Source organism: Spinacia oleracea, chromosome 1, assembly GCF_020520425.1.
Source record: "Spinacia oleracea cultivar Varoflay chromosome 1, BTI_SOV_V1, whole genome shotgun sequence".
NCBI classification, from domain to species: domain Eukaryota; kingdom Viridiplantae; phylum Streptophyta; class Magnoliopsida; order Caryophyllales; family Amaranthaceae; genus Spinacia; species Spinacia oleracea.
The window spans coordinates 103,437,457-103,447,729 of NC_079487.1; the positions used below are offsets into that span (position 1 = coordinate 103,437,457).

At 38.4% G+C, this 10,273-nt stretch overlaps 1 protein-coding gene across 1 annotated transcript; it reads right to left on the bottom strand.

Annotated features, from left to right (window-relative positions):
* Positions 1-3,109: 3,109 nt before the first annotated feature.
* On the bottom strand, positions 3,110-9,276 carry LOC110796290 (allantoate deiminase 2). Its single transcript, XM_022001344.2, has 12 exons — positions 8,923-9,276; positions 8,247-8,335; positions 7,400-7,503; positions 7,243-7,327; positions 7,021-7,137; positions 5,952-6,061; positions 5,769-5,874; positions 5,560-5,646; positions 4,326-4,562; positions 4,060-4,185; positions 3,815-3,976; positions 3,110-3,449 (listed from the first exon to the last, which is right to left on the bottom strand). Exons 1-12 carry the CDS (start codon positions 9,032-9,034, stop codon positions 3,327-3,329), a joined length of 1,458 nt encoding a protein of 485 aa, XP_021857036.2. The 5' UTR covers positions 9,035-9,276; the 3' UTR covers positions 3,110-3,326.
* Positions 9,277-10,273: the final 997 nt, after the last annotated feature.

Sequence of the window (10,273 nt, forward strand, 5' to 3'; positions counted from 1 at the left end):
ATTCTCAGGTGTTATAAGGCTGGCTGTGTGAAAAGACCTTTCAGGTTCTTCAATATGTGGGTCAATGCTACTAACTTCATGGAGTTAGTTGAATCAACTTGGGGCAAATATGTCTATGGTTGCCATATGTTTAGAATTGTTCAGAAACTCAAGTGGTTGAAGCCAGTACTGAAAGCTCTCAATGGTCAAGGTTTTAACAACCTTGAAACTGAAAAGATTAGACTCCACCATGAACTGTTGCAAGCACAACAGGCTCTCCATTTGGACCCCTACAATGTCACCCTAGCTACTGCAGAAAAACAAGTGGCTACTCACTATGCTAGTGCCCACAAGAACTATCTTTCTTATTTACAGCAGAAAGCTAAAATTCACTGGTTGAAAGTAGGGGATGAAAACACTAGGGCTTTCCATCAAAGTATCAAACACAGGAGGAAAAGAAACAAGATTAACTCTATCCAAACTGAAAAGGGTGATTGGATTAGAGATGAAAAAGGCATACACTATGCTTTCACTCAGTACTATGGTGATCTGTTTGGTCAAAGTTCTGAACAAAGAACTCCTGTCAACTCTGCAATTATAGACACTGGCCCAAGATTAACTGATGCTCACAAGGAAAGTCTACAATGCAGTTTCACTCATGCTGATATCAAGAGGGTTCTTGATTCCATTCCAAATGACAAGGCACCAGGAATGGATGGCTATAGCAGTTTATTCTTCAAAACTGCTTGGCCTGTGGTGAAAGATGACATCACCAGAGCCATTAATGACTTTTTCTCTACAGGGAAAATGCTCAAGGAGATCAATGTTACAAGCATCACTCTGGTTCCAAAAGTGTCTGTTCCTAGTACTGTGGGGGATTTCAGACCCATTGCCTGTTGCTCTGTGATTTATAAGTGTATCTCAAAACTTATGTGTGAAAAGCTTAATGCTGTGCTACCTAATATTATCTCACACAACCAAGGGGCTTTTGTTGCTGGAAGGTCAATCCTTCACAATGTTCTTGTCTGTCAAGATATTGTGAAAGTCTACAGAAAAAGTTAGAAACAACTGGGTTGCCTTATGAAACTTGACCTCAGGAAAGCTTATGATACAGTAGCATGGGATTTTATCAAAGAGATGATGACTGAACTGGGTTTTCCTACTCACTTTATTGATTTGATCATGACTTGTCTTTCCACAACTCAATACTCTTTAATGATCAATGGTGCTCCTAGTAAGTTAATTCAACCCCAGAGAGGTCTTAGACAAGGGGACCCTCTCTCTCCTTTGCTGTTTACTTTGTGCATGGAGTACTTCTCCAGAGCTATGAAAGCTGTAGGGAATCATCCTGATTTCCATTATCACCCAAGATGCAGAAGCATGAGACTCAACCATTTGTGTTTTGCAGATGATCTTCTAATGTTCTACAAGGGCACCCCTGCAGTTGTTCAGCTCATGTTGGATGGATTTAATTGTTTCTCTAGTACCACAGGCTTGCAAGTCAATCCAAAAAAATCCTCTATTTTCTGCTGTGGGATGAACTCTCAACTCCAAGATAACATAGTGAAGCTTTCAGGTTTCACTGTGGGGTCTATTCCTTTCACCTATCTGGGTGTTCCCATCAGTGCTAAGAAATTGAGGGGGGCTGAGTGTGATGTTCTCATTGACAAAATGGTGGCAAGAATTAAGATCTGGAGCTCCAGGCATATCTCTTTTGCTGGAAGAATGCAGCTTGTCAATTCTGTTCTAATGAGTATCAGTGTTTACTGGTCTCAAATCTTCCTTTTCCCAGGGGCTGTTCTAAAGAAAATTAATGCAATATGCAGATCCTATCTGTGGTTTGGGTCTTATGCTGACAACAGACCAGGTGCTGTAGCTTGGGACAGGTTGTGTTGTACAAAAAGTGAGGGGGGCCTAGGTTTTAGAAATCTGGTTCTATGGAACCAAGCAGCTATTGGCAAACAAGCTTGGGCAATCTCTAAAAAAGAGGATAATATGTGGGTTAAGTGGGTACATGCCATGTATGTGAAAGATAGAAATTGGGTTCAGTACACAGCCCCAATCACTGCAAGTTGGGCTGTGAAAATTGTTTGTAAAGTAAAGAACATGTTCAATGGGAAACTCCAGTCCCATGATTGGCTCACTGTCAGCAAGTATGCCATTAAGGGAACGTATCAAAACCTGAGTGAGGTTCAAACCAAACCCCACTGGGCTAAACAGGTGTGGAACAGACACAGTGTTCCCAGACATAGGTTCACTATGTGGTTAGCTAGCCAAGACAGATTGAAGACAAGGGCTAGATTGGTTAAGGTTGGCATTGGTAATGACAGTCAGTGTGCTGTATGCTGTTGCTCAGAAGAAACAATTACACATCTGTACTTTGGGTGTGCTTATAGTGCTAGTTGCAAGGCTGTGGTGTTCCAATGGTTAGGCCTTTCTGATCATAGGGGTGATCTCCATAGAACACTGATTTGGCTGAGAAGACAAGGCACAAGCAAGTTCAGAAAACAGGTGATCTATGCTGCATATGCAGGCTTAATTTATCACCTATGGAGAGCTAGGAATCATGCAGTGTGGGATGTTGTGGTGCCTACTGTGTTGCAAACAGTTAAGAAAGTCAAGATGGACACCAAAGGTCGAATTCAACAGCTGATTGGGAAGAAAGTCAAAGCTTCTGATGTTGAGTGGTTTAGTGCTTTGTGATGGCAGATTTTGTTTTAGTCTGTTTCTCTGAGTTGTGTTTAGGCTTGCTAAGCCTGCTTGTTTGCTTGCCTTTGCTTAGGCAAGCTTGGTTGTAAAACTGTGTTTTGGTGATCAATAAAAATATCTTATTTGCGTTGCCAAAAAAAAAAAAAGAATTAAAATATCTCCAATAACTCAACTTGCAAATTAATTTATTCCTCAAACTATGCGCAAATATGACTGTTGCAAGTATTTGAGAAGGGAGGGAGTACTAGCGTACTACTATTAGGTTAAGTCAAAGAGGGAGAAAAATCAAAACTAATAATAGCCTGAGCACTTGAATTGTCGTCCACTCGTCCTCTTATGACTGATTAAAACTCAGCTTTCTATATTAGTTATATGATTATATGCTATGACAGCTAGATTAGATTAGATTGGAAAAACAAAGTTGTATAAGACGCACAAATTATATACAAGAAGCTGGAAAACTTTATTCTGGTTATTACATTTCGGCAAATGAAGAGGGGGTACCAACAACAAAAGAGCTTAAGAAGCTTTTGTAGACGAAATGAATGAACTAGTACGGTCTTTATATGTACAACAGACAAGTACATTTATATACATTTGATTTGATATGCTCTTTGAAACATAGCTAGCTACGAGTCCTACACATGATTCTCCAAAAAAGCTAAGACTGCCAAACCAGCAGCCCAAATATCATCATCCAACACATGCTCTGCAGGTGAATGACTAATTCCTCCACGACAACGAACAAAGAGCATTCCCATCTGTTTGCATAATCTTCGTTAGAACTGTACCCTATACAACTAAAGATGGATGTGGGCTGGCCCGGCCAGATGACCGACCCGACACGAAAAAAGCACGCCCCAGCACGAGCATGGCCTGGGCCGCATTTTTTTGGAAAAAGCATGACAAGACACGCCAAATTTAGTAAAATTAGGCTTAGGCGGGACGGCCAGGCCCGACAGCATGTGGGCATGGGCCATATCCTGAACTTTTCGGCCCGGTGCAGAGTGTGCATGACCCGGCACATTTAGGCCCGAAGCCTGACCGGCCCATCCACAGCCATCTTTACAGGCCTATAGTACTTCTCAGAAACACAGCGTAAAGGGAAGGGGGCGAAAAAACTGACCTTAGTTAGATGAGCCATGGCCATGGCATCATGCCCAGCCCCACTCATCAATTTGGGCACATCAACATCAACGTTACCTGCCATTTTCCTGAATGCTGTGAGGGCAGCTGATTGGAGCTGCAAACTCAATTCACTGTCGCAATTGACAGCATTTGCATCATGCTGAAAAAAAATCACAGAATATTTAGGGGTCAAGTCAGAAAAAGAAGAGCAATTTGGAAATCGCATGAACAAATGAAAAGCACCTTGCGCTCGATTACACATGAAACAGATCGTCTATCACAAATATTGTACATTCTAGCTGATAGTTCATACAAAACAGCCTCACGGCCAACATCATCCATAGCACGTAAATCTATCGTGAATGTCACCTGAAAAAAAGAACAAAAAAGAAAATCAAACATGCCTGGAAAAAAAAAAATCAAAACATGCCTAAGGATTTGATATTGATCCAATAGTTAATTTGTGGAGCTACTAAAAATAAAAGAAAAGCATGAGGTAAGGATCCTGCCTGTCCTGGGATAACATTACTGGCACTTGGCCATAGTGATATTTCACCTACAGTACAAACAAGTGATCCAAAAAGAGATTCAACTGAGCTGCAATCATCATCATAGGACAAAAATTCCTGAGGGTGTTTACAAATGCTTTCAAGTAATACAATCAATTCAGCAGCGGCTGCCATTGGATCACGCCGCATGGACATGGGGACTGTTCCTGCATGTCCTTGTGAACCTGAAACTGTTACCTGCAGTTAACTTTATGTGAGATGATTTTCCTCCTAAACCAAAGTCTTACAAAATATCCCAGCTTCCAGCTGTCTGAATATCCAGAACATAAATGAAGGTTAGGATTTCAAAATCCAAAACCTATTCAGTCACCTGACAGGGTAAAAATCACGACGATATGAATAAATTTTTCGAAATAACGGTTTACAGTAACTGAAGAAAACAACTGCACGTCTGCACCATATGATTATTGTTTTACACCAAGGCTCCGTTTGGTTTGGTGTAAAAATGTTTTAAGTGCAAAATGATTTTCCACGGAAAAATACAATTCCAAACTAATTTAACTTTGTTTGGTTCCTTAAAAGAAAATTGGAGAAGATGGTGAAGATTGAGGAGAAGAAGGGAGAGGGAGGTAAGGAGGTAAGAAGGAAAGGTGGAAAAGTGTTTTTTCTCCCTTTCAAATGAAAAAGGTTTGAGTTATCAGGGTAGAGAAGATGATTAAACCTGGATGCTATGATGTACTCGTGAAGGTTGAAGATTTATACCGTAGAAACAATATTTTTTTCATCAAGTAACCCAAAAACATCACGGGCCTTTCCTGACACAGTTGACACCATCTCCACAAACTAATGTGTAACAAATGACACATAAATAACTTTTTTCTGTTCAAGATTGTATTCCAGAAAAATTATCAATTAACTTCACTATATACTAGTCTTTGTCTATCACGGATTCACGTGAGAGCCAGCTGCGTAGGTTAACGATGTGAAGAGTCGAAGTATAGCTACTTAAAAGTAAAGAGATGAAATGTTCCACCTTTTCCCTCAAAAGTTGTCCGCAGGAATGCCAGGTTGGCCAGGACACAGGTGCTGAGGTCCATCTGGTTCAAGTGACAACTTTGGTACTAGCTATCCTGTAAGATATTTTAACGAAAAGTCTTGGTGTGGTTGCGGACAGTTCACATTTGTTTTATTTACATGGATTAGAGAGAGTTTGCCAGATTATAAGGACTTTTACCTTTAATCGTGTCTGCCCCGCTATGCCTTTGACCACCCCAAGAGGAATACCAGCTGATTCTAAAACAGGTCCTTGTTCAATGTGAACCTGCAATATCATACCAAAACAAATTAAATATCTTCATATTACCTAAAAGTTTATTCTCTGACAAAAAAAAAATCTAAGTATATTATCTTTGGAGTTATTAAAAGATAATGAAACTCATATACCTCTACATAACCCCAAACAGACTCTGGTTGATACTTGAGCTTGATAAAATTGTCCTCCGTTGCCCCTACAGTATTATCATTGAGGACTTCTTGTAAAGTTCTCCCACTGGACATTATGTACGGGGGAACTAATTAGAAGAAATTATAAATAACCAGATGAACTGCCAGTTACTAGATTGAAACCTCTTGTCTGATATGTTCAATGTGGCAGCAGGTAAGATGCCAGCTATGGCAGCACTCCCCAAGAAGGTTGACTGGAATCTCACACCTTCTTCATCACTAAAGGCAATCACCTAAAAATTATAAATAAAAATCATTTTAAGGGGTGCACAAGAAGTCCAGCAAAAACAAAAGGCCGAAAAAATTTCCAATCTCCTAGACAAAGACAACAAAAAATCTTGCATGCCAAGAACCTGATCAAAGCCTTCTATGCTTCGATGTATATGACTATAGGAGTTGATTAATAAGCAGATCAAAATTTGGCTGTTTTTCCATTTCCCACAACTAGGGTGGTTGTTGAGCACTAATGAATTTTTTCCAGCCTATGCATCTACGAGTTGCCAATCAGGTAATGCAAACCTCACTTACTGACAAAAACTCTACACATATCTTGCAATTATGTTTAGTCCATTAATGGCATTAACAAAGAAAACTTGGTTGCTTAAGGAGATTAAAAGGGTATGTTTCCAATCTTTCGGGTATAGGAACACTATTTTGAAGACATTAAAGGAGACATCTCTTTCTCTCAGTAACATAACAAGGCAAAAGTCAAAGGTGATTGATTTTATCAACTTTAGATGACCAAGCAACTTGTTAAAATGACTAGTCCAACGTGTCTTCTGCAAAAGCAAAAGTATTTTAAGATATATGGGTCCCAAAAATAACAGAGGTATGCACATAGTGTGACCCTCAGTTGATATATGTAACTCTGTAAGCTATTGGATTAATCTAGATATATACACTAGCTTAATGTTGATATTGAATGTATAATGCACTTCAGTACAGTTTTTGAAAAAGCAAGAAAGAACAGAGGAAAATTATACGGCTATTAAGCCTTAAATCTGTGTGACTTAGCTATGAAAATATAGCTACCATAATTAGAAATTTGAATTCATGGAGGGCATCTAAGGGGAAAACATGGAAATGGCTCTTTTGTAAAAATATTGAGCTACTGGCTTTGAGCTGTTTTCCCAGTTGCAAGAAGCAGATAGAAAAAACACAAATGCTAGATAGTTGTGTGTACTTTCAATACCTCAACTGGGTGCTTCAGCTTTTCTAGCTTCTCTGTCACCTTCAAAACCTTCAGGGCCGATATTGCAGATATAATACCTAGTGCACCATCAAACTTTCCAGCATCTACTACAGTATCCTTTTTTCAGGAAAGACCATTAAAAAAAAAATATACCATCAATAACTTACAATAAAGTAAAACAACACATGAAGGAGAGTGTAAAGGAAGAGAGAAATAATTCACCAAATGAGAGCCCATCAACAGAGCAGGAGCACTTGCATTTATCCCATCAACCCGACCATGCACATTACCCATAATATCTACCCACCTGCAAGCACACGTCATTGAAGCATAACCTACTGGAAGAATGTAAACTAACAAGCACAAGAAGAAGCCTCACGTTCTCAAACCCGCATCCTCCATCCATTGCCTGATAACGTTTGCGGCCCTCACAGAGGCAGGGCTCAAGAAAGTCCTCTCAAGGTAGCCATTCACATCACTAACCTGCCACATGGAATTAGCTTCATTTATGAACTATTGGTGCTACGAAGAGTCTGAACCCATCGCACGATCATGCCTTCAAACTAAATTAAGAAAACTAATACTAATACCAAAGACACTGTACATTTTAAGATCTTGATCAACTGAAAAAAGAAAATCCAAATGTTTAAAAATTCTTTACAATTACAGAAGCCAAGTTGCATACAGAAGAGAAACACTTAGAAGTCAACTTCTTGCACTGCATCAGCCTTTTGTTTCAATGGACACATGGGCACAACGTAAAATTTGATAAGAAATCCATTTACGATACTAAAGTTTCTTATAATCGATAGTGTGGCTTATCTTGATCAATTCTGCATATATATGTAACGTTGCTTTGTGTCATTGCCATAAAAGTACATATCTTTCTCGAGGCAATAATTTGATATTGTCTAAATGGATTAACCTACATTAAACTTATTATGAAACTAATATTTTGAGTCATGTGACAACGCTAGATCAGTCTTCCATGAAGCAGACAGCTATGCTGATGAGAGACAATAAAAAGAACGATCATTTGAGTCATCTAGCTAGTCATATGAAACTTCATCACCATTTTTATAATTCAAAGACTGGCATCATTTCATAGTTTAAAAAGTGAGGGAGAAGGGGGAAAAAAGCTAAGTACTTTCAACATCAAACACAAATATAGAACTCCAATACTAGTTATTTCCATTGACCATGACAGTTAAGTTTGAATTTTATACCTTCCCAAGCTCATTTAATCTGGAGGCCGCTTCATCCCTCAGATATTCCCGGTGTAAATCATGCCCAACTGCTTCAGCTTCTTCACCTCCTAAATAAGAATTATACCAGAAAGACTGTCATACTCATACTCCACTTAACACAAACCAGTAGATTATTTGATTATACAATCTAGGAAAGAAATATATTATTTTTCACAGAAGGCAAATGATATAGACGAGATTCATTCCCGAGTCATTGGGGGTGTTTTAAGCTAGTTGTCATTCGCGCTGATTAGTTAAACTATCATTGTAGTTTGTTTATCCAGCAATCATACAATATGTCCTTGTAGATTAAAACTCATCCCACATTCGCGGTCACAATATTCATATAAGCCATACATTTGAATAAACTAAAACCCAGATCGTCACCCCTATAAGTTGAAATGTTGAATTTCATTTCATCTAAACATTCATCAACAGCTTGGAATTAAAACGAATTCACTGATAGATTCAATCACTATTAAAACTTGATGACAACATCTCATATATTATGATATTATCTGCTACTCCCACTAACCCACTACCAATAACCATGAAACCAAACATTGGCATACACATAGTATCTCCATTTGAAGGATCAAGAAACAACAATCAGAGCACAAAAACTAGATAAGAAAAAACACAATGAATTATTTACCATGTAAAACATCAGTAGCAGTCGAAGAAGAAGAAGAAGAAGAAGAAGAAGAGGAGACCAAAGATGAAACAACAAATAGCAAGAAAGGCAAGAAGCAGAGGGAGGAAGCCATGGATGGAGTGGCGGCAGCAGCGGCGGCGATAACGATGACGACGGTGTAAAAAGGTTAGTTACTAGTTAGGCGGCTGAAAGATAATTACCCTCGGTTGTCGTCAGTAGCGGCTTTGAGGGGATGCCAGCTACTCTAACTAGTGGCCTGCAGATGTCGTTCGTAAATCGTAATGTGCGGGGTTTTTGTTACTCGAATTTACAGTGGGGATATGCAATTTGGCAACTTAGTTTCATCGACGTCCGCTATTGCATTTCTATAATTATAATTTTGTATTTAATGGTACGTTTGTTTGTCTGACGTGGACCATTAATGTAGGGCCCAAATCTGATCTAGATATCACTAACTTAACTTTTCCATTTTCAAGTGGTAGAGAGAAAGGTTAGCAAACTCTTTTTTTAATCAACAACGGACAAGGGGTACCGATGCTAGGAATACGGAAGCAATATACTCCATCCATTCCTTAATACTCGCAATTAGGGATGGCAGTGGGTAATAGACCCGACGACGAATCCGGGTAGAATCTGGATTGGGTCCTAAGTCATTACCCGGATCCGAATCCGTTTATCCGTTTTTATAAATAAAAAATTAAAATATAAAAATAAAGACTTAGGAATTGTAGTTATTGAAGTTTGTTGAACTTTTAATATTATTTATGTTGAATTTGTTAAATTTGATTTTAGTGAATGCTTGTATGGACAAATAGCGTTGTTATTGAAGTTTTATTAAACTATGTTTTAAGGTTAAAATGAAAATTAGGGTTATTTGATGGAAAAAATAAGTTATGATCCATTTTGGACCCAGATCCGTATCCTCAATTTGATCTAGATCGTAGAGGATCCAGTCCGCGAACACATGTCCTCCCTATCAAGTTCAGTCTCAATTACCACTGAACCAACAGGCAATTGATATTTTTATACTAACTTATTTGTACCAATTTATTATTGTTTTTTCTCTCTCTCACTAACTCCACTAACCCATTACTCCATTAGTTTATTTATTTTCATGTACTACTTAACAAACCTCCATAAACCTACGCACAAACACAAGTGTTATAGATATTCTAAAACAGAGTAGCTACGAAAGTAAGCTTGCAACTTCCTGAATATTTCGGTGTAATAGAGGAAGTATTACGTGTCCGAGAATTAAAATGTAACATCATGATAACGAAATAATAAGTAGTAAAAGTTTAAATATTTTTTTATTTTTATATATAATAAATTTAATTCTTATTAAACAGAA

Excerpts from the sequence above, each read along its gene's own strand:
- LOC110796290 (XM_022001344.2), bottom strand. The coding sequence starts at position 9,034 with ATGGCTTCCTCCCTCTGCTTCTTGCCTTTCTTGCTATTTGTTGTTTCA. Across the intron at positions 5,647-5,768 it reads CTGTTTGGGGTTATGTAGAG|GTTCACATTGAACAAGGACC; the intron begins GTATATGAGTTT and ends ATGATATTGCAG. Across the intron at positions 3,450-3,814 it reads CCATGGCTCATCTAACTAAG|ATGGGAATGCTCTTTGTTCG; the intron begins GTCAGTTTTTTC and ends TTATGCAAACAG.